Source organism: Lissotriton vulgaris, chromosome 9 (genome assembly GCF_964263255.1).
Source record: "Lissotriton vulgaris chromosome 9, aLisVul1.2, whole genome shotgun sequence".
In the NCBI taxonomy this organism is placed as follows: domain Eukaryota; kingdom Metazoa; phylum Chordata; class Amphibia; order Caudata; family Salamandridae; genus Lissotriton; species Lissotriton vulgaris.
Window position 1 is genome coordinate 1,241,275,057 of NC_141697.1, and position 24,426 is coordinate 1,241,299,482.

A 24,426-nucleotide genomic window follows, 5' to 3' on the forward strand; every position below is an offset into this window, starting at 1 on the left:
CGAGGGTCGCAGACCCAGCAGGGACTGTTCCATGTTATCTCAGAGGGGTGAGGGCCGCAGACCCAACAGGGACTGTTCCATGTTATTTCAGAAGGGTGAGGGCCACAGACCCAGCAGGGACCGTTCCATGTTATCTCATAGGGGTGAGGACCGCAGAGCCAGGAGAGACTGTTCTCTGTTCCAGTTGAAGGTGGATGACTATGCCAGGTGAGGGTGGATGAATACACCAGGTGAGGGTGGATGAATACACCTCTTTGACAAGTTCTCTTTTTTCGAAATAAATGTGGTTTCAGAAGGAAGGTGTTGGCGCTTCTTGAGGATCTACCACCTCCAGCTAGTTCTAGCTTTTGGCATAGGTACATGGGGGTTTTGAAATGGAGAGCTTTATGCGTCAGGCAGGCGATCTTAAACTGAATTCTTACTTCAAAAGGCAGCCAATTAAAAGATTTTAGAACATTTTGGTACCCGTGGTCAGTCTGGCCGTCGCATTCAAGACAGCAGAAAGTGAGTGGGCTGCGCTAGCGCTTGGCATCTTGCTGGAATTTGTATCAATAATTACAAAAAGGGGTGGTGAGGGACAGAGTCTCTGAATTAAACAGAAAGCTCTCACCCAGTCAAAAGATCAGGGCTAGATCCAACACCGTTTTTTAGCTCACTGCACCATCCCAGTTTCAGAACCTGACTGTATGCAAATTAGTCTGTTCCTGTCCCAGTGCATGATGGGAACAGGACAAACCAAACTACAGAAGCCAATTCTTACACTGGGAAGGAAACAAGCTCCCGGGGACCGGTTTCTGGCATTACAGCCGTCTTCGGCCCGGTTTGCTTGAATCCTGATGGTGCAATGAGCAAGGGTCTCACATCTGAGAATACCCTTCCACGCTTAGGGTGGACAAAAATAATTACAAAAAGGGGTGGTGAGGGACAGAGTCTCTGAATTAAACAGAAAGCTCTCACCCAGTCAAAAGATCAGGGCTAGATCCAACACCGTTTTTTAGCTCACTGCACCATCCCAGTTTCAGAACCTGACTGTATGCAAATTAGTCTGTTCCTGTCCCAGTGCATGATGGGAACAGGACAAACCAAACTACAGAAGCCAATTCTTACACTGGGAAGGAAACAAGCTCCCGGGGACCGGTTTCTGGCATTACAGCCGTCTTCGGCCCGGTTTGCTTGAATCCTGATGGTGCAATGAGCAAGGGTCTCACATCTGAGAATACCCTTCCACGCTTAGGGTGGACAAAAATAATTACAAAAAGGGGTGGTGAGGGACAGAGTCTCTGAATTAAACAGAAAGCTCTCACCCAGTCAAAAGATCAGGGCTAGATCCAACACCGTTTTTTAGCTCACTGCACCATCCCAGTTTCAGAACCTGACTGTATGCAAATTAGTCTGTTCCTGTCCCAGTGCATGATGGGAACAGGACAAACCAAACTACAGAAGCCAATTCTTACACTGGGAAGGAAACAAGCTCCCGGGGACCGGTTTCTGGCATTACAGCCGTCTTCGGCCCGGTTTGCTTGAATCCTGATGGTGCAATGAGCAAGGGTCTCACATCTGAGAATACCCTTCCACGCTTAGGGTGGACAAAAATAATTACAAAAAGGGGTGGTGAGGGACAGAGTCTCTGAATTAAACAGAAAGCTCTCACCCAGTCAAAAGATCAGGGCTAGATCCAACACCGTTTTTTAGCTCACTGCACCATCCCAGTTTCAGAACCTGACTGTATGCAAATTAGTCTGTTCCTGTCCCAGTGCATGATGGGAACAGGACAAACCAAACTACAGAAGCCAATTCTTACACTGGGAAGGAAACAAGCTCCCGGGGACCGGTTTCTGGCATTACAGCCGTCTTCGGCCCGGTTTGCTTGAATCCTGATGGTGCAATGAGCAAGGGTCTCACATCTGAGAATACCCTTCCACGCTTAGGGTGGACAAAAATAATTACAAAAAGGGGTGGTGAGGGACAGAGTCTCTGAATTAAACAGAAAGCTCTCACCCAGTCAAAAGATCAGGGCTAGATCCAACACCGTTTTTTAGCTCACTGCACCATCCCAGTTTCAGAACCTGACTGTATGCAAATTAGTCTGTTCCTGTCCCAGTGCATGATGGGAACAGGACAAACCAAACTACAGAAGCCAATTCTTACACTGGGAAGGAAACAAGCTCCCGGGGACCGGTTTCTGGCATTACAGCCGTCTTCGGCCCGGTTTGCTTGAATCCTGATGGTGCAATGAGCAAGGGTCTCACATCTGAGAATACCCTTCCACGCTTAGGGTGGACAAAAATAATTACAAAAAGGGGTGGTGAGGGACAGAGTCTCTGAATTAAACAGAAAGCTCTCACCCAGTCAAAAGATCAGGGCTAGATCCAACACCGTTTTTTAGCTCACTGCACCATCCCAGTTTCAGAACCTGACTGTATGCAAATTAGTCTGTTCCTGTCCCAGTGCATGATGGGAACAGGACAAACCAAACTACAGAAGCCAATTCTTACACTGGGAAGGAAACAAGCTCCCGGGGACCGGTTTCTGGCATTACAGCCGTCTTCGGCCCGGTTTGCTTGAATCCTGATGGTGCAATGAGCAAGGGTCTCACATCTGAGAATACCCTTCCACGCTTAGGGTGGACAAAAATAATTACAAAAAGGGGTGGTGAGGGACAGAGTCTCTGAATTAAACAGAAAGCTCTCACCCAGTCAAAAGATCAGGGCTAGATCCAACACCGTTTTTTAGCTCACTGCACCATCCCAGTTTCAGAACCTGACTGTATGCAAATTAGTCTGTTCCTGTCCCAGTGCATGATGGGAACAGGACAAACCAAACTACAGAAGCCAATTCTTACACTGGGAAGGAAACAAGCTCCCGGGGACCGGTTTCTGGCATTACAGCCGTCTTCGGCCCGGTTTGCTTGAATCCTGATGGTGCAATGAGCAAGGGTCTCACATCTGAGAATACCCTTCCACGCTTAGGGTGGACAAAAATAATTACAAAAAGGGGTGGTGAGGGACAGAGTCTCTGAATTAAACAGAAAGCTCTCACCCAGTCAAAAGATCAGGGCTAGATCCAACACCGTTTTTTAGCTCACTGCACCATCCCAGTTTCAGAACCTGACTGTATGCAAATTAGTCTGTTCCTGTCCCAGTGCATGATGGGAACAGGACAAACCAAACTACAGAAGCCAATTCTTACACTGGGAAGGAAACAAGCTCCCGGGGACGGCTGAAATGCCAGAAACCGGTCCCCGGTAGCTTGTCTCCTTTCTGGTAAAGAATTGGCTTGGTAGTTTAGTCTGCCCTGTTCCCATGATGCACTGGGCCAGGGACAGACTGATTTGCATATAGCCAGGTTCTGAGCTGGGATGGGGCAGTGAGATAAATAACGGTGATGGATCAAGCCCTGATCTTTGGACTGGGTAAGAGTGGTCTGCTCAATTCAGACACTCTGTTCATCACCACCCCCTTTTGTAAATCGATTTTGGCCACTATAGGTGTGGCAGGGTATACTCAGACATGAGTCCCTTTCTCACTGCTCCATCAGGATTCAAGCAAGCCGGGCCGAAGAGGCTGAAATGCCAGAAACCGGTCCCCGGTAGCTTGTCTCCTTTCTGGTAAAGAATTGGCTTGGTAGTTTAGTCTGCCCTGTTCCCATGATGCACTGGGCCAGGGACAGACTGATTTGCATATAGCCAGGTTCTGAGCTGGGATGGGGCAGTGAGATAAATAACGGTGATGGATCAAGCCCTGATCTTTGGACTGGGTAAGAGTGGTCTGCTCAATTCAGACACTCTGTTCATCACCACCCCCTTTTGTAAATCGATTTTGGCCACTATAGGTGTGGCAGGGTATACTCAGACATGAGTCCCTTTCTCACTGCTCCATCAGGATTCAAGCAAGCCGGGCCGAAGAGGCTGAAATGCCAGAAACCGGTCCCCGGTAGCTTGTCTCCTTTCTGGTAAAGAATTGGCTTGGTAGTTTAGTCTGCCCTGTTCCCATGATGCACTGGGCCAGGGACAGACTGATTTGCATATAGCCAGGTTCTGAGCTGGGATGGGGCAGTGAGATAAATAACGGTGATGGATCAAGCCCTGATCTTTGGACTGGGTAAGAGTGGTCTGCTCAATTCAGACACTCTGTTCATCACCACCCCCTTTTGTAAATCGATTTTGGCCACTATAGGTGTGGCAGGGTATACTCAGACATGAGTCCCTTTCTCACTGCTCCATCAGGATTCAAGCAAGCCGGGCCGAAGAGGCTGAAATGCCAGAAACCGGTCCCCGGTAGCTTGTCTCCTTTCTGGTAAAGAATTGGCTTGGTAGTTTAGTCTGCCCTGTTCCCATGATGCACTGGGCCAGGGACAGACTGATTTGCATATAGCCAGGTTCTGAGCTGGGATGGGGCAGTGAGATAAATAACGGTGATGGATCAAGCCCTGATCTTTGGACTGGGTAAGAGTGGTCTGCTCAATTCAGACACTCTGTTCATCACCACCCCCTTTTGTAAATCGATTTTGGCCACTATAGGTGTGGCAGGGTATACTCAGACATGAGTCCCTTTCTCACTGCTCCATCAGGATTCAAGCAAGCCGGGCCGAAGAGGCTGAAATGCCAGAAACCGGTCCCCGGTAGCTTGTCTCCTTTCTGGTAAAGAATTGGCTTGGTAGTTTAGTCTGCCCTGTTCCCATGATGCACTGGGCCAGGGACAGACTGATTTGCATATAGCCAGGTTCTGAGCTGGGATGGGGCAGTGAGATAAATAACGGTGATGGATCAAGCCCTGATCTTTGGACTGGGTAAGAGTGGTCTGCTCAATTCAGACACTCTGTTCATCACCACCCCCTTTTGTAAATCGATTTTGGCCACTATAGGTGTGGCAGGGTATACTCAGACATGAGTCCCTTTCTCACTGCTCCATCAGGATTCAAGCAAGCCGGGCCGAAGAGGCTGAAATGCCAGAAACCGGTCCCCGGTAGCTTGTCTCCTTTCTGGTAAAGAATTGGCTTGGTAGTTTAGTCTGCCCTGTTCCCATGATGCACTGGGCCAGGGACAGACTGATTTGCATATAGCCAGGTTCTGAGCTGGGATGGGGCAGTGAGATAAATAACGGTGATGGATCAAGCCCTGATCTTTGGACTGGGTAAGAGTGGTCTGCTCAATTCAGACACTCTGTTCATCACCACCCCCTTTTGTAAATCGATTTTGGCCACTATAGGTGTGGCAGGGTATACTCAGACATGAGTCCCTTTCTCACTGCTCCATCAGGATTCAAGCAAGCCGGGCCGAAGAGGCTGAAATGCCAGAAACCGGTCCCCGGTAGCTTGTCTCCTTTCTGGTAAAGAATTGGCTTGGTAGTTTAGTCTGCCCTGTTCCCATGATGCACTGGGCCAGGGACAGACTGATTTGCATATAGCCAGGTTCTGAGCTGGGATGGGGCAGTGAGATAAATAACGGTGATGGATCAAGCCCTGATCTTTGGACTGGGTAAGAGTGGTCTGCTCAATTCAGACACTCTGTTCATCACCACCCCCTTTTGTAAATCGATTTTGGCCACTATAGGTGTGGCAGGGTATACTCAGACATGAGTCCCTTTCTCACTGCTCCATCAGGATTCAAGCAAGCCGGGCCGAAGAGGCTGAAATGCCAGAAACCGGTCCCCGGTAGCTTGTCTCCTTTCTGGTAAAGAATTGGCTTGGTAGTTTAGTCTGCCCTGTTCCCATGATGCACTGGGCCAGGGACAGACTGATTTGCATATAGCCAGGTTCTGAGCTGGGATGGGGCAGTGAGATAAATAACGGTGATGGATCAAGCCCTGATCTTTGGACTGGGTAAGAGTGGTCTGCTCAATTCAGACACTCTGTTCATCACCACCCCCTTTTGTAAATCGATTTTGGCCACTATAGGTGTGGCAGGGTATACTCAGACATGAGTCCCTTTCTCACTGCTCCATCAGGATTCAAGCAAGCCGGGCCGAAGAGGCTGAAATGCCAGAAACCGGTCCCCGGTAGCTTGTCTCCTTTCTGGTAAAGAATTGGCTTGGTAGTTTAGTCTGCCCTGTTCCCATGATGCACTGGGCCAGGGACAGACTGATTTGCATATAGCCAGGTTCTGAGCTGGGATGGGGCAGTGAGATAAATAACGGTGATGGATCAAGCCCTGATCTTTGGACTGGGTAAGAGTGGTCTGCTCAATTCAGACACTCTGTTCATCACCACCCCCTTTTGTAAATCGATTTTGGCCACTATAGGTGTGGCAGGGTATACTCAGACATGAGTCCCTTTCTCACTGCTCCATCAGGATTCAAGCAAGCCGGGCCGAAGAGGCTGAAATGCCAGAAACCGGTCCCCGGTAGCTTGTCTCCTTTCTGGTAAAGAATTGGCTTGGTAGTTTAGTCTGCCCTGTTCCCATGATGCACTGGGCCAGGGACAGACTGATTTGCATATAGCCAGGTTCTGAGCTGGGATGGGGCAGTGAGATAAATAACGGTGATGGATCAAGCCCTGATCTTTGGACTGGGTAAGAGTGGTCTGCTCAATTCAGACACTCTGTTCATCACCACCCCCTTTTGTAAATGGAATTTGTATCAAGGCTTCAAGTTGAATGAAATGAAATGAAAGAAAATTTATAACGCGCAGACTAAACCCCAAAGGGCAACAAGGCGCCTAGCTCAAAATTGGTTATCCAGGAGGAGCCAAGATGGCGGACGGGACGGACGCTTGAGCTCCCGGCTCCGCAAGCTGTCTGGCTTCCTTTGGACATCCTGATCATTTATCCTGACCTGCGCCGTCCTACCAAAGTGAAATACTGGCGCTGAAATGACTGGCTTTCTTCCGGTACCTTTACCAGCGGAATCGGTGGCAGACTCGGTGTTTTCCGACCTCCGGCGCTTCCCCTGGACCCTGCGCTGATGGCCGCCGCTGGACGCCGTGAGACGTGGATGGGGAGACGAGCTGGTGAAACGCTGTGGACCACGGGGGCGTAGAGCGCAGCTTGGACGACCGGAGTCGGACCCTTCCAACTGGGTCGGACTCTCCTTCGCGCAGCTTGCGGTGTAGATGACGCTGAAGCCCCCCCACGGTTAGCACTCCCCTGCCACTCCATTGAGAAACGGGCGGACTCCATCTTGGAGCGTCTTCACTGTAGTGGACGGCGGTTACCCACGGGACATGTAGAGGACTCCCATCCTGTGCTGCCTCCTAGTTGCTCACGGAGTTCGCCCGGCGGCTACGTTATTGCCTCTTCAGATGCCGCTCTCACCCCCGTATTGTCATTTGTTGGGCGCAGCAGGCACGGACATGGCGCCTGTCCTCCCTGCCGATGCGTTGGCTGATCCTGGGTCTGCAGTGACTGGTGCCCATACGCCCTGGTGCCGGTGACCGCATTGAGTGAACCGGGGGATACTGCGGACCGGCTTCCGACGCGGAGTGACCCGACCTGTGGTGACATCCTGGCCGCTCTCATGGACTTGAAGGCTGAAATGCGGAGCACTGTCCGGGCACTGGTCCGGAGACTTGATGAAGCGCTGCCAGACACGGGGCGATCCCGGCTGGAGGTTTCCCCGCCGCCCCTGTTCCAACCTGGAGGGGCTACAATGTTGCCGACTGTAGAGAAGGCGGTGAGGCGTTCTCCTGGCTACAAGGTAATGAGTCTGTCCATTGACGATGCTACAGTTGCAGAGGCACCCTCTCCTTTCTACGTGACGACTCTGCTTACAAACTATCCACCGGGGCCCGGAAACTCCCTTTCCTTGTTGCCTGTCCCCCTCGCTGCCTCTACCATTGGAGCCCCCGGGGTCTGTTTATGTACTGCTTGGGTCCCTGCGGCACATGGAATCTTCATTGTCCCCTCTCCGCGTAAGCGGCCATCTTGCTTCTTTGTCCTGGTTACAGGCGCCTCGCAGCAATGGACAGGCCTGGAGAAATTCTGCCGGTCCGGCCAGGGTTGAGGGATTATTTGTTGTTGTATTGATTGGATCGGCTGGCGAGGACCTGGACTGGCTTATGTTTTATGCTATTGGCTGAGTAATCTTTAATATCCTGTTTTTCCGCTGCACGTTACTGTCGATTTCTCCAGTTGTTTATTTTACCTGCTGGGGGGGGGGGGGACTTGTGCTGGACTGAGGTACTGGGTGTTATTGCTTCTGATCGACTGGGAGCACAGTTTTTTGTCATTGTATTGTGGTTGGTGCGGGAGATATTGACGGTGAGGGAAGCCGGGAGTTCGGTTGCTGGGTGGGCTCCTCCCCACTTTTCCTTTTCCTGGGGGTAGTAGGGTAGTGTATTCTTCCCTCTCTCCCTGCGTGCTACCGTGCATTTATGGACTTTTTCTTTTCCTTCTTCGCTTGTACTCTATATTTCGGGTTCTTTTTGGGGCGACAGACACACTGCTAAGGGGGGGGTAGGCCATAGCCTCGGCATGCGTGTAGGGTGGGGGGTCTTCATCGGTTCGTTTTTTGTTTCTATGGGCCTTCTTTTACTCTTTTTCTGTTTCTCTTTCTTATATGCTTTTTCCCGGGTCAGTGGGTGGGATTGGTGTTAGGAGGGTAACGGCTGGGGGGTACATTTCACTATGGTTTGTTGTCCTACTATCCTGGATTTGTGCCGCCATTTTAGATGTTTATTGTAAGTGGAATCTCCTGATGGACGTTGCCCAGTTATTATTCGGATGTATGTACTGTACACTGATCCGCTCTAGCTTCTGTATCTCCTTATATATAAAATTATTTTAAAATTAACCTTACTACTTCCTGACACTTGGGACACGCGGATTTACTGTAATACATGTCGTAAGCTTCTACATGCTGAAGTGCTCCCGAGTGGATGTATACTTTGCTACCGAGCTACATAAGTGTCGAGGCCGGCCGGATGGTTGTAGGCCCGTATATGTCTTATGAATCGTGCTCAATAAAGGTTTTCAAAAAAAAATACAAAATTGGTTATCCGTCCCAGGAGCTGATTACTGGGAGGCTTTCTTAAAACACCATATTTTCAGGGCCTTTTTAAAGAGGGGCAGTGAAAATAGAGACAAGTTCCAAGGGGAGTGCATTCCAGAGACGGGGGGCCACTGTAGAGAAGGCTCTACCTCCCCATCTGGTCTTCTTGGTCCGAGGGATAACCAGAAGATTTTGTTGCCGTGAGCGCAGACATCTGCTGGGGACATAGCTGGAGAGAAGTGAACCCAGCCCAACTGATGTTTCAGTTTTCAGAGCGCTATGCACCAAGCAAATGATTTTAAAGGAGATACTGTGCTCTATAGGGAGCCAGAGTAGATTCTTTCTGGCTAGTGTCGCCGAGGAGGATCGGGGAGTGTCCAGGACGAATCTTGCAGCCGCATTTTGTACTATTTGAAGTCGCTGTATTAGTCCCTTATTAATCCCTGCATACAGTGAGTTGCAGTAGTCCAATCTTGAACCAACCAATGCAACCACTGTCTGTTTCCTAGCTTGCGGGGAGAGATAGTGCACTATTCGGCGGAGAATTTTGAGAATTCCCCAGCAAGTAGCCACTGTTCTGTTAACCTGAAGGGTCATTGCCAACGAGGTATCAAACATGACCCCTAGGTTCCTAGCTGAATGGGAGGGGACCGGGCAGGTTCCTAGGGATTGCGGCCACCAATCATTTGACCACACATCCTGGTCCTTTCCAAAGATCAGCACCTCGGTCTTATCGCCGTTCAGCTTCAGGGAGTTGAGTATCATCCAGTCAGAGACTGATTGCATGCAACTCCTGAAGCTGGAGGCGGAGGTACTGACCGGTTGGGCTAGTGACACCATAATCTGAGTGTCATCTGAGTATGACACTACTTACATTCCCTGGGCTTTTACCAATCTCGCTAGGGGGGCCACATAAATGTTAAATAGGGTCGGGCTTAAAGCCGACCCTTGTGGTACCCCACATTGCAGAGATGTAGCAGGGGAGAGGTATTCTCCTAATTTAATCCTCTGTTCTCTAAAATCTAATAAAGAGGACAGAAGGTCCAGGGCTGACCCCTCCACTCCTATCTCCCTCAGACGAGATGTTAGAATCGAGGGAGATAGGGTGTCAAATGCTGCGTTCAGGTGGAGTAAGACCAGCAATGTTGTCTGACCCTGATCTGCCTTCATTCTGATGTTATCAGTAACCATAGTAAGTGCGGACTCCGTACTATGGAGTTTCCTGAACCCATGCTGGGTATGATCAAAAAACCTAGAGGAGTTTGGAGTTTTTTAGTTAAATTAAAGTACAGAGAATGAGTACCAATGACGCATGATTTTAAAATTGCACTCATTTGATTTTATCTGAAACACCTCACCTGTGGTCCTGCCCGACTCGCCCTGGTTCGTCACGGCAAGTGCCGATTGAGCGGAGGGCTGGGGCAGGCCTCTTTGACTCACTTCCGGCGGAACACTTCCGCTAAGCAGCGGTCTAGTGCTGCAGGGCGGTGAATATTTAAACAGATGCCAACAAGAACGTGCAGCGGGCGCACCGCTGGCGCGCCAAAGGCAAGCCCGTCTGCGGCCATCCGCCGCCGGCTGGGGCCTGGGGCCACGAATGCTGGCCAATTTTCTAATAGGCAAAGTTTAAAATCCTCAAGCAGTGAACTTGGAGATCTAGAGCCCAAAGAAGAGGTACAATGCAGGCACTCCCTCTTAGTAGAGCAAGGATGGAAGAGATGTGAATATTGCTCATTTAGGTTAACCACAACATTAACCACTTGTTCAAATCCAGAAGACATGGGGTTGAATTGCTTACTTATTAACTGCAGGTCATCAAGTAATCACAAAATAGAGATTTATGATTGCATCATAGAAAGGAATCTAGACATCCTATTCTTAACAGAAACCTGGCTAGACAAATTCTCAGCTTCCGATGTCCTACAAGCGCTTCCACCATTATATGGGATCTGTAGAGTGGATCGCCCAATAAAAAGGGAGGGGGTATAGCTATGATTTATAAATTATCTATAGACTGCTTGATGCAGCTAGCTGAGATAGACCACTGTAAAGCTGCCAATTAAGGCCAACAGCAGGCAGATAATAAAGGTTTTTTTGATTTACGGACCCCCAGGATCAGCCTCAGGTTTTAGAGAAAGTCTTATGGAGTGCTTAATCCAGCCAGCACTACACTATAGCAACCTGCTAGTTCTATGGGACCGAAACCTACATATTGATGATAAATCATGCGGAGTTGCACACGTCTTGAGCCAGGGTTTAGCAGGCATCCAACTAGAATTAAAATCCTCACTGATAACACACCAACTAGGACATCTATTAGATCCCATCTTTTCAAACTGCATGGGTCTGTCAGTGGACGGCCCAACAGCGGTCCCATGGTCAGACCACTATCTGGTAGCCTTTTCAATCCCGCTAATAAAGTCACCTAAAAAGAAAAGGAGCCAGCATATAGCAATAGACATAGGAAATGGAGCAATTTTGAGGGAAATGGTTTTCTGCAGGCCCTGTCAGCAAATCCCCCCCTCCTGCACACTGATATTAACCAGCAGAGTCAGGGAGTCAATAACTGGATTAAAGGTGCATGGATGTGGTGGGACAACCAGTACCCCGCGCAGGAACACAAAGAGCACACCTTGGTACAATCAGGATTTAAGGATGGCAAGACAGACATGTAAAAAGCTAGAATGAAAGTGGAGGAAGGGCTTCTTAGACTGATAAAACAGCGTATAAGCTAAAGTTGAAACAGTACCACGCACTCATAAAGAAAACGAGAGCAGCATATTACACAGAGAAGATTGAAACAGCGGATAATTCCTCTAAGGAATTATTCGGCATTTTCACAGAACTATCCTCATTAGATATAACAGTAACAACTGCCCCTTGTTCAGAAGAATCTTGCAATAAAATCGCAGAATTCTTCGCAGAAAAGGTCTCCAAGATCTATGACACGTTCCCAGACAGCGCATGCAACGGACATCCAAACGATAAGGAACAAATGAAGGAGTGGGGGGGTGGGGGGGGAGAATAGTATCTCCCAGTGTACTCCTCCATCCCTAGAAGAGCCCGAAAGGATAGCACGGAGCATAAAATCGGGATCACCACTCGACCCAGCCACACCTAAGGTCGTTTGTCCTGGACTAAGTACAATACTACCCCATATCAAGCAGCTGCTAGAAATATCCTTTAAAGAAGGGAAGGTTCCTGCCTTATGGAAACAAGCCATTGTCCGCCCACTAAAAAAAAGCCGACAGCGGATGGGAACATAATGGAAAATCTGCGTCCAGTCTCACTACTCCCTTATTTCTCAAAAATAGCGGAAAAAGTGGTCAATAAACACTTAGAGGCTAACATTAAGACTCATGACCTACGGCATCCAACACAATCAGGTTTTAGATCATCCTATTCAACTGAGACAGCACTGCTCTATGCCACAGAGTCAGTACGGAAGAGAGTGGACGAAGGTCTAACAACTGCGCTTGATCTTCTAGACCTCAGCGCAGCCTTCGACAGTGTCACAGGAGGTGCTACTACACCGACTCAGAAGGGGAGGTGTGGATGGGACGGCCCTGAAATGGATGGCTTCCTACCTGCATGGGCGAAGCTTTCAGGTGATACAAGCCACACACACCGCCAAACACATCAAACTGGCACAAGGAGTTCCACAGGCTTCAATATTGAGCCCAACACTGTTTAATTTATATGTCGCCCCCTTGGCCGAAATAGTGGAGAAACATGGCATGAAAATAGTGTCATAAGCAGATGACACACAGCTGGTGGTCACCTTAACACAAAAGTCTGCTCTAGCAGCCAGTAGCTTTGAGAACTGCCTAAAAGAATTAGCAGGATGGATGACAGATAACTGTCTAAGGCTCAACGGGAACAAGACGGAAATACTGATAGTCGGAAACACATCATCTATCTGGTCATCGGCTTGGTGGCCAGTAAGCTTAGGTCAGATTCCAACCCCAAGGACAGAGGTGAAGAACCTGGGGATATGGATAGACCATAGACTATCTTTTGAGACCCAAATCAAAAGGGTTGCATGTAGATGTTTTGGAATCCTGAGAATATTGAGGAAGACCCTAGATATCCTACCTCTGGCTGCAAGAAAGACCTTGACCCATGCACTAGTCACTACCAGGCTAGATTATGGAAACTTGCTGTACCTTGGTGCAAACAAAAAAGGGCTCCAAAAGCTACAAGCTGTCCAGAATGCAGCAGCCCCTCTTGCTCTAAATCTGCCAAAGAAAGCATCCCCAAAGAATGCACTAAATTCATTACATTGGCTACTGATTCAGACACAAATCACATTTAAGGCTGTGTGCACTGGGCATCGAATCTTGCATGGCAGGTGTCCACTGTACCTTAATGACCTTATGTCTCCTTATGAGACAGGAAGACAACTGATATCCACAGGGGCACATTTGGTGAAAGTACAGAGGATTAGGAAGGCACGAATGGGAGCACGCTCCTTCGGCTATCTGGCAGCAAAAAGCTGGAACTCCCTTCCCCTGACCCTTAGGAGGGAACCATCGGAGAAACTCTTCCGCAAAAAAATTAAAACATGGTTGTACACACAAGAAAAAAAATAGCACTTAAACTGAAGATACAAATTCCTAGAAGATGCTAATCGGTCTTAACAGCACGGGGACACACCAGTTGGTGTAACCAGGCACTCCACAAATGCAGACATAAATAAATACAGCTTCAAGTTGGACCAAGGATTATTTCGGGAGGCCACATAGTGTAGCACTGCCATAGTCTAGTCTCAGCAAAACCAGCGCTTGAACAATATGCTTGAAGTCAGTTTGTGGGAGGAAAGGTTTGAGATTCCAGAGTAGTCTCAACTGGTTATTCGCTCCCTTGCAAACCTTACTAATGCGGTTCTTCAAAATTAAGTGTTTGTCCAGGGTGAATCTGAGCGATTTGGCTGAATCAATAATGACGGGGGCAGTTGAAATCAGTGAGATGGTTTATCCAGAGGTCTACCATGAGGATATGTTTCGGAGGAGAAATGAGCAAGAATTCAGTTTTGAAGGTGTTGAGTAGGAGGTGGTTCTCCGTTAGCCAATTGTGAGTGTTGACGAGGATTGTATTGAGTGATGTGAGATTGTCAGGGGAAGAAATGTTCATGTAAAGTTTTGTGTCATGTACGTACATGTGGAAGAGAATGTTCATTGAGTTTAGTGCATTTGCAAGTGATTCCAAGAGTAGGTTGAATAGTATGGGGGATAAGGCGGACTCTTGTGGGACACCCATTGATATAGGCGTGGGCTGGGATAGGGAGTGGTTCGCCTTTATTCTTTGGGATCTGTGGTGGAGGAAGGACAAGAACCATTGCAGCACCAGACCAGAGAGGCCCATCCTGTATTCCAGAACGGAAAGTAAGTTGTTGTGATTTACAGTATCAAATGAAGAGGAAAGGTCAAGGAGGATTAGAGGCAGGATTCGTTGTGGTCGAGCATTTTTAGAATGTCATCAAAAACATGAATGAGAGCCGATTCAGTGCTGTGTCCGCTCCAAAAGCCAGATTGGTGATTGTCTAGGAGTTGGAAATTTTCAATATGAGCACAAAGTTGAGATTGTACACATTTTTCAAGGAGTTTGGCCAGAGTAGTGATGTTGGAGATAGGGCGGAAATTGTTAAGGTCTGCACTATCAACATTAGGTATTTTTAGGATAGGGGAAACCTGCGCTGCTTTTAGACAGTCACGGATCATACCTTGAGACAGAGAGGCGTTGACAATCTTTGTCCCGAGGGGGGTGAGGACTTCTTTGATTTCTTTGAAGATGGAGGGTGGTAGCGAGTCATTGAAGTGATTGGATGGGTTGATATTCTGAAGAATTTTGTTGATGTCTCTTTCGCTAAAAGGGGTGAAAGTATCCCAAGAGGCATTGCTTTTGGTTCTCAGACTAACTGGATCAGGCTGCTCTGCGGTGGATGAAGGGTGCACAAGGCAAAAGGATGGTAAAGAGGCCGTTTTAGATTCCAGTTCGATATTGACGAGTCTTGATTTCTCTGAGAAATATGTAGCCTAAGCATCACAAGAAGGTGGGCTGTGTCCTGGGTTAGACTGAGTAGGAGCGTCACACGATTATTGTTTAACAATTTCCTGGGACGATTAGAGGCTTGGTTAAGTTGATATCTGAGGTAGTCGGCCTTTGCGCTCTTGATTTGTTTGTTATAGGAGCTCCTTACCAAGATCGTTCAGTTGCCCTTAGGATACGTTGCAAGATCATGGGGGACGGTTCATTCTTCCAGAGTGGCAGACGGAACTTGACTGGTGCTGTGCAGCAGAACAAATTATATATCAAGGACGGGGATGGTCGAGGAAATGGGGCAATATATGGGGTAGGTGGATGGACTACAGAGGGACCTGAAATGTTCACAATTTGGAGGATAATATGAAGTGGAGAGTTAGATGTAGTCTCAAAACAGTGATGGAATATTGGGGGGGGGGTGGAATATGTTAAATCCCTGCTGTACTGAAAAGATTATATTGATTTCGAGCAATGTACCTAATACTCTCACCAATACTTGCTAAATGATTCAGTACATCAAAGTGTGTTGTCAAGAAAACAGTTTAATAAAGATATATATATAAAAAATCTTACGTTCGCTGGGGTCATGCTCTATCAGCAATAGCGCATGATCTAATAGAAACCACGCTAGATATCTTGCTGACTTTATTCGGTCTGCAATTGTTGGCACAATAGATCGAGCCGATCATAGATATTAAGGACCAACGTAAAGCAGGAAAACTCCCCGTCATCATGTGCAATGCTCTGTATGTGTCTAGGCAATTGATATTCCCATCATAACTTTCAGGGCAGCAGTCATGTTGGGTTTAGTAACCACTCTGGGTGAGTGCCTTTTAACATAATTAAAGTCCCCTGGCCAGACCAGTAGACCATCACAAACGTGAGAAGCTCCTGCAGCGAGGTGGAGAAGTCCTTATCATCTGCGCTAGGGCCATTTCTGGTAAAGAAGCATATCTAACATCCAGCACAGAGTAGAAGAAATCTGCCCTCAATGCCTGTCCGACTAAATTTCACCTAAAGGGTCCATCTGGAGATATCCAGACCGACACTCTTCGTACATAGGATGAGAAAGTGGAGAAATAGAACTGATCTCTCCAGTTTCCCCACTTTGTGACCTCTATCTCAAGCAGATGAGTTTCCTGGAGGAAAACATCCTACATATGATGAACAAATGCACTCTTTAACTATTAACGTTTAGTAACTATAAGCTGCACCCTTTCCATTTATTTATTTATTTATTTTTATTTATTTATTTGCATGTTTGTATGGCGCTGTGAATCACTCCCGAAGGAGTATCTCCGCGCCTCTGGCAGCAACTAAAGAACAGGAACTGGTCATCATTTGGTAAAAAGCCCTAAAGAGGAACGTTTTGAGTTTTTTCCTAAAAGGGAAATGTTCCCTACATACTCTAATTTCCTTTGGGAGTTGGTTCCACAACTTGGGGCCAGCTACAGATAGGGCCCTGCCCCCCTTTCTTGCCTTCATGGCTCTGGGAACACATAGCAATTCCTGATCTCCTGATCTCAGGGATCTGGATGGAACATAAGGGATGAATTTTTCAGTGAGGTAGCCAGGACCTTTTCCAATAAGGCATTTGTGGATGACACAGCAGATCTTAAACATCACCCTCTGCCTTACTGGAAGCCAGTGCAGTTTGGCCAGCAACGGTTTTGAGGGAGTACGAGGCGGGACATTTAAAACTAGTCGTGCAGCTGTGTTTTGCACAACCTGCAATCTAGCAAAGATACCCTCGTTGGCAGCTAGCATCAAACCATTGCAATAGTCCAGCCTGCTTAACACTAGTGACTGGACCAGCGTTCTCCTGGTGGTATCCGGTAACGGAGGGAATACTCTCCTGAGAAGCCCAATCACATGAAAACATGAGCCCACCACTTGATTAGTTTGTTGTGTTAGGGTAAGCTCATGGTCCAGTTAGACTCCCAGATCTTTTACCACTGTTTTGGGCTCAGGGACGGGGCCAAGATCTTGAGGCCACCAGTCCGGAGTCCATAAGCGTTTGGCCTCTCCAAAGAGCATAACCTCGGTCTTGGAGACGTTGCACTGCAGGAAATTAGCTGCCATCCAACGTGCCACCTCCTTCATCCCCTGGGCGAAGGAGTCACGCACCTCGGGAGTCATGATTTTAAAAGGGAAGAGGAGTTGGGTATCATCCGCGTATGATACTGGAATGAACCCGTGAGATCTCATGATGTTAGCTAGGGGTGCCACGTAGATGTTAAATAACGTAGGGCTCAAACAAGAGCCCTGTGGCACCCCCTTCGAGATCGCTACCACCTCTGATTGGTATGGTCCCAAGATGAGTCTCTGGGTGCGTTTGCTGAAAAAGCTCCTTAGCCAGGCCAGGGCCTTGCCTTCCAGACCGATGTCAACTAGTCTGGAGGTCATGATGTTGTGTGACACAGTCTCAAACGCCGCTGACAAATCCAGAAGCACCAGGACAACGGAATAGCCCTTGTTCTGTAGCATCTGAAATTGTCAGCGACGGACAGCAAGGCGGTCTCAGTACTGTGCCTGGGCCTGAAACCCGACTGGGAGGAGTCGAGTCCACCCGCGTGTTCAATGAACTTTGACAAATACTGATTCACATGTCTCTCAGCAAGCTTCCCTATAAAAGGGAGAAGAGAGATCGGTCTCAGATTTGTCAGATCAGACCAGGGGATCGAATTGTTTTTACGCAGAGGTCTCACAAGAGCCTGTTTCCAGTCTAAAGGGACTTCCCCAGTACACAAGGACAAATTGACTACATGCCGTATTCCAACCCCCAGATCATCCAGCAGAAGTGGCATAATACGTGCTGGGATGATGTCAGTCGGGCACCCACTCTTTGTTTGCGTGACAAGAACAGTCAACTCTTCAATAGAGATGGGTGGGAAGACGGTAAGCTTCTTAGCCTCATTATCTGTGGTCATAGTATGTAGCTGGATTCGAGAGTCAGTTGTTACTGGATTGTTAGAGATGGAGTTCGACGCTAGTATCTTATTATAGATGGCGTCGATTTTCCTTACAAAAAACTGTGAAATGTTATCACAGAGTTCTTGGGATTCGATCCCCTCAGTGTCACAGGCAGTGGGCTTGGTGAACGTCTGTAGAATATTATACAGGGTTTTTACGTTAGAGCCGGCAGCTGATAATTGGACTGCTATATGTTGTTTCCTAGCCGCACGGATTGCTTTATGGTAATTTTTAGACGACCTCTTAAAGTCCTCCTTATCGTCTGCCTTGCGTGTGACTCTCCATTTTTTCTCTAACTTTCTCATGGTCTTTTTTTGTTGTCTGAGATCCCCAGTGAACCAGACTTCTTGTTTTGGGGCTGGTCGGGGTTTATAAGTTCTCGGCGGGACCACATGATTAATAGTTGTTAACGCAGCTTCACTGTCTTATGACCTCACATATTACATCACTCATGACACATTTTATGATAACATCACTGATGACTTATGAACTGACATCCTTAATGACATCACTGTCCATGGCAAGTTATAATTACGTCAATTAACATTAACTGGTGAATTTCAGTGGTTCTTTGAATATAAAATGGTATTTTTCAACTGACCTTTTCTTTAACTATAACTTCACTTTAACATTTGTTATTTTCAGTGAATTTCTAAGGTTTGCTTTAAAATGTAAAGTAAGGCATTGCCACCTTAGTACGATATATACCATTATAGCGCAGGGCCAAAACGGTCTTTGCTGCCATGCAGGCGCAAGCCTAGGAATGCCCATCACAACGATTGCAAACGACTTATCCCGTCTGTGAGAGAAATTCTCAAATCCTGAAATATTGAGAAAAGACATTTCGATCTTTGTAAATTATAGCCCACTGGCGGGGTTTCAACTTGCCATAGTGAAGATTGGGGTTTTGACATTCCTTTGTTTATTGGAGATTTGACATTCCTTTGTTTATTGGGGATTTGACATTCCTTTGTTTATTAGGATTTGCCATTTCTTTGTTTATTGGGGATTTGACATTCCTTTGTTTATGTTTCAGGACTCGTTTGAGGATGACAATTTTTCAGACACACACAGGATCCTTGGAGACGATTGACATTAAAAGTATCAGATGAACCAGGGAGGTTCAGCAACACTCTGTGGACACAAAGTGAATGTGATATGAAGTTTTGCATGTATGCCCATGGAACGGGCGGACACACAGACGTGGAGCCGAGCCAATACATGCCACCTCTTTCCGTCACTGGCAGCCAATACCTTTTCCAATGAGATACCGACGGTGTCCAATCAAAGCCTAAGTAATGTTCACGTGAAACACCCTCAAACTTTTTGTTGAGCATTTAAACAACCAGTATCAGTGACCAGACTAACAGCACATCAAAATATAAGACTAACCAGTATACACCAGCAAGAGTATCGCTCGTGAATGTTGACTCCTAGGGCCGTACATAGAGAACAGGCCACCTCTGTGAAATAAAAATGTATTTTCTACTTACATTTGTAAGTTTGTTTATTTATTTATTTTAGTGTTGTACAGACCGCAAACTTGACCCGTAAGGGTATCAGAGCGCTCTACAGGGTTTACAGAAGTGAACAAAAACGGCTTAGAAATACAGAAGTATACAAACAATTGGAGAGGGGCAGGGGTGCTGGGCACATTGGGGGTGGAGGAACACGTGTGTATGGCTTACAATTACAGTTAATCAGTGCAAAGCCCCACAGTTTCTTGGTGGAGCGAGTAGGTAATCTGAGGGAAAGGCGATAGTCGTAAACTAATCAGGCTCTCTGTGGTGGTTGAAGTCACAGATTAAGCGATGAATTTACCCATGAGGAAAGTTTTGGCTTCCTTTTTGAAGCGAGCCAGAGAAGGGATTCTTCTGATGGCGGTTGGGAGAGAGTACCAAATTCTTGGCGTGGCCCCGGAGAAAGCCTGACTGTAGGTTTTTTTTCTCCCGAAAACTGGCAGGTTGGAGCAGGAGGCCTCTGGCGGACCGGGAGTGCCTGCTTCCTCCAGATACCACTAGTTTCTGTGCTAGATAAGCACAGTAGTTTGCGTATAGAGCCTTGTGTGTGATGCATGCCAGTTTCAGCTGTATTCTGGCCTCAAGGGGAAGCCAGTTTATTAAGTGTTCCCTTAATAAACTCGAACATCTTGGCAGGCAAATTCTGAACTTGCACAAAAGTTGATTGTTTTAGTGTGTATCAATAGACAAAGGTTTCCTATTCATTGTAGTTTATATAGGATCTGTACCCCAAAAGATAACAGCATGTGTGACCAGGCATAGTACCTATGAGGTACGAGAGCATTAAAAGTATGTTTGAGAAAAGGTTCACGTATCATGGAACTTACCATATGTACCACTGTACAGAGGTCCCGTATGCATCTTACAGGAGGAAACGTACCCTATGTATCCCTGTACAAAGGTCTCATATCTTACAGGGGGAAACTTACCATATGTACCACTGTACAGAGGTCCCGTATACATCTTACAGGGTGAAACACTTACATCACATATCACTGTACAGAGAACCTTTCTGCATCTGACAGGGTGTTGTTGTTTTTTTTTTTTACATAATGGGTAGAGTGACAGGACTCACCCAGACTTACCAAACCTGTAATGACTCATTATTTTGCATTCCTTTACCAGGACACAGTGGAGGGATTTCTCCAGGGTGATCCCAGCGGAATGGTTGTGCAGTGTGCACAAGCGCATTCCCAATGCATGGGGACCCACACAGCATGATTCAGTCACCTGTGGGAGGCCGTCCTGGCTTGAGGTGCATGGGCGTCAGAAGGAGCAGGCAGTGTCCAAGTAATGCTGAGGAAGGCTTTGTCTCTGGAATGCTTGCATGAATTTGTATTGCGTGACCCTGGCAATGGATCACTGTACAGAGGTAGTGGCAATCATACAGCCAACAAGTAACAAGAGAGGCAGCTGGTTTACGGACGGTTAGTGCATTGTGATATAATGTTCTTTAAAGAGGTGCGGATATAACTCTTTTCTAAAACGAAGCAGCTTTGGGGCGGTCCAGGAGGATAAGGGAATACTGTTCCTGATACTGGGTGCAGAAATAGAAATCCGGCTTATTTTTTTAATTTTTACAACTCCTAGCTTCCAGTCTGACGGTGTCCTGGCTGCGGGTGTGCCATGAGCCCCCAGAGATGGTGCGCTCTTTGTCAAGTAAAGTGGGTGTGGAAGGGGGTTGCTGGTCATAATGGCTTTGTAAATGATGCAGATAGTTGGGAAGATTGCACAGGCCTTCAAAGGGAGGCAATACGTTTCATCAGGACCTGGATGAGACATGCTGAGGCATGCTAGTTACGAGTGCTTCCGGAAGAAATAGTTTCACCTCCTTCAGAAGGGAGCTGGTAGCAGGCTGTCTTCGTTGCTTGGCGATGTTCCTTGGGGGCTGAGATTGGTGTCCAGGATGAATCCAAGTGACTGGGCATTCGTTGAAAGCTGGAGTTCAAAGCCAAGTTTCATGCCCTTGAGTCTGGTTTGCACTTTAGGTCTGGATTAGACGTCCAGGTCTGGGTGAGGTGCTGGCAGAGTTTGAGACATTGAATGTCTGGAGGGGAGGAGACTTTCAAGTACAGTTGTGTATCATCAGCATCTTGGTTCATTTTGACGTTATCTGTGACTAGAGCCCCAAGCAGCTCCACTTAGAAGCTAATGATGACGGGGAACAGTATGAAACACCAGGGGACTCTGCAGGTGACAGAGACAGAAAAGAAAGATAAGAGGAGAACTAGTTAAGGACATTGCCACTCAATCCTAATCGAGACTCCAGGATGTGGACGAGGGTTCGGATGGTTGACTGTGTCGAAGGCAGCAGAGAGATCCTGCAATATCAGGAGGCGGGGTCCTCCATCTATAATCAGGAGGGTATCATCTATGATGGGTAAAGCAGCAGTCCCCGTGCTGCACTATGGTCTGAAGCCAGGCAGGTAGTCATGCATGAGATGATGGCACTGATGGGTTCATCCGGTTGTCGGCTCAGTCATGAGGGTCGAGTAAAGGTTTTTCTTTTAGGTGCGGGAGGATCCGGCCTGTCAAGAGCTTCTGAAAGATGCTTTGAGTGAGGGAGGCCCTGACAGAGTAGGCGATGAGAAGCTTCCAGAAAGAGGTCGGATGAAGCATAAGGGTAAGCCATCATCTTCATACAAAGTGGGTTTGAGGGAGTTGAGTAGCCGGCAAAAGATAACGGCTTAGAAAGCTGACCATTGTGGGATTTTACACGAAGGGCGCAAGGAGCATATATTGTCAGCAAGGTCTTTAGAGTAGCAGGGTGATGAAGTTTTTAGCTTGCCCTTGAATGTTTCAGTTGGACGTTCACATAGTGTTCCACACAAAAATAATCTTGCCACACGATCTTTGGGGTAGGGCGAGGAGCAAGGGGTATAGAATTGGGGCCAGAGGCGGGATCGCCATGCAACAATCCTGTACACAGAGCATTCTAGAAGTGAGAAACAACCCAGATCTTCCACAGCTAATAAACGGTGTGCACCAGCAGGCGTCTGAAGTCCTAAGACTATGTGCTGTGTCATATTTGCGTTTAGGTGAGGAAGGATCCCACCAGAGACGCTCCAAGACTTTATACTTACTGGTAAGAGGAGATGGAACCCCATCTGGGATATACCAGAGCATTCGCCCTCAATCCTGCATTACGCTTTTATCAAACAGGTCACCGTCGGATGCTGAAAATCCATTGGATGCCTCCAGATTTCAGTGGAGGGTGGCAGCTCCAGAGGCTTCACTGTCGGTCTGTAAAGTGCTGCTTTGAACCTCTGATGTGCATTTCCAAAACAAAGTGATGGTGCATAGTGTAATTCCATATAATCAACATCAATAATGCTGTTAAATATGTATTAAATCCATTCCTCTAGTCTGCACAGTGCTGGACTTCACTCTTGAGGTACTGTTCTTCACAGCTGCACCTGTAAGGTTTCTTACCCTAAACTAGGATACTTAATGTCTGGTGATAATTATGTCGTCAACATCAGGGACAGCTGTCATTTAGGTACCTGCCATAAAAACACCACTTTATTCTGCCATATCATCTACTGCACATTGGACTGTCCACAGCACCCCCCGTTTAAAGACAACAAGACTCCAATCATCAAATAAAAATGATTTACATTTTCACAAGATCACTATAAGGATCATCTGAGTGCGCAGAAGCAGAGGTACGAAACGCACCTTTCAGACGCCTCCTGAAAATTAACAAACAGCCTTAATATTCAGTGTCATTTATTGTGGGTGATAGCGATGGGTCTCGTGGTAAAGCTGAACCGCCTGTTCTCCAGTCACCGGTGGACTTGCCCATGTTGTTGTCCGTCCAGACAGATGTGCCTCATCTGTGGAGCTCCTGCTCACTCTTACCCGCCTCTCGCTTCTGTTGTAATGATGGAAACAAGAACAGCAAAGGCGAAGGGTCCAAATTGTCATTTGAGTTAAAAATAATGGTGTTTTGGGGCTACTTCAGACTGGTTTCCACTTTTTCCTGGTACTGTCGTTCAGACTGCTTTCTTCTGTAAACGTCATCTGTAAAGAACAGGTGCATGGTTAACTTCCAGCTACAAATATTCTGCATAAAATCACACTAATTCAGGTAGCATTTCAATAACACTTGTGGAAATATACATATGAAATGAGCTTTTAAAAAATTAAGTCACAAAATGCAAATGCTTCACGGCTATATATACCCACATTCGTGATAGATGTAACTTTACAAACCAGCAAACCCTTTCCCAATAGTGAGGCATACTCAAATGCATCAATAAACATCCTCGCAACACGGAGAGCACATTCAATGTATTTAAATCAAAAAGGGGTGTTTGAGGCATTTGTGGCTGTAGATACACGTTTTGTAAACTCCTGCTATATAGTGTGTGTAAGTTGTTTTCTTTCAAAGAAGTCTTTCGAATCGCGAGGTAAAGTGACTCCTCCTCTTGATGATAATGTGCATGTGTATCGACTTCTGTTAGAAATGGGATCTCTGGTTGGCTGAGGCTTGCGCCAAAGCCAGGCAGAGACCACCACTCCAGTAAGAGCAAGGGAGTTACACGTCAAAGATAACCCCTGCTCACCCCCTTGGCAACGTGACACGAGCAGTAAGGCTGATCCCGGAGGTAATGTGTACAGCATTTGCGTACGCACCCACCAGCAACAACCTCCCAGGCCCCCCACAAAAGGAACTCCACACAGGTTATATATAAAAATAGCCTTTGTATTATACCAGACACATTAGATAATAAACGCAAAATTTTCACTGTGCCACTGGCAGAGTGTACAGGGGATTATATACACAGGACAGGGCCACATGGACCACTGTCAGGAATAAGCACTTGGTAGAACTAGCAATTTGAAGAAATAGTACTTAGAACATAGAATAGTTGTAGCACGAAATAACACTTGTAGAACACAACCAGTAACCACTGGTAACAGGTAGGTACACTCTACGCAATCCTAACCACCTTAGGCAAATA

At 47.1% G+C, this 24,426-nt stretch overlaps 2 protein-coding genes across 2 annotated transcripts in view; one reads left to right on the plus strand and one right to left on the minus strand.

Moving 5' to 3' along the window:
• Positions 1–19,431, plus strand: part of STAB1 (stabilin 1) — a 756,575-nt gene extending 737,144 nt beyond the window's left edge. The window contains exon 70 of the mRNA XM_086939405.1: positions 18,976–19,431. Within this exon, the coding sequence (XP_086795531.1) occupies positions 18,976–19,032 (57 nt within the window). The 3' untranslated portion in view covers positions 19,033–19,431. The remainder of the gene's footprint in view (positions 1–18,975) is intronic.
• A 3,626-nt stretch (positions 19,432–23,057) lies between these two features.
• The window catches only part of UQCC5 (ubiquinol-cytochrome c reductase complex assembly factor 5), a 55,958-nt gene continuing 54,589 nt past the window's right edge, over positions 23,058–24,426 (minus strand). Inside the window, exon 3 of the mRNA XM_086939406.1 lies at positions 23,058–23,482. Coding sequence (XP_086795532.1) covers positions 23,415–23,482 — 68 coding nt within the window. The 3' untranslated portion in view covers positions 23,058–23,414. The remainder of the gene's footprint in view (positions 23,483–24,426) is intronic.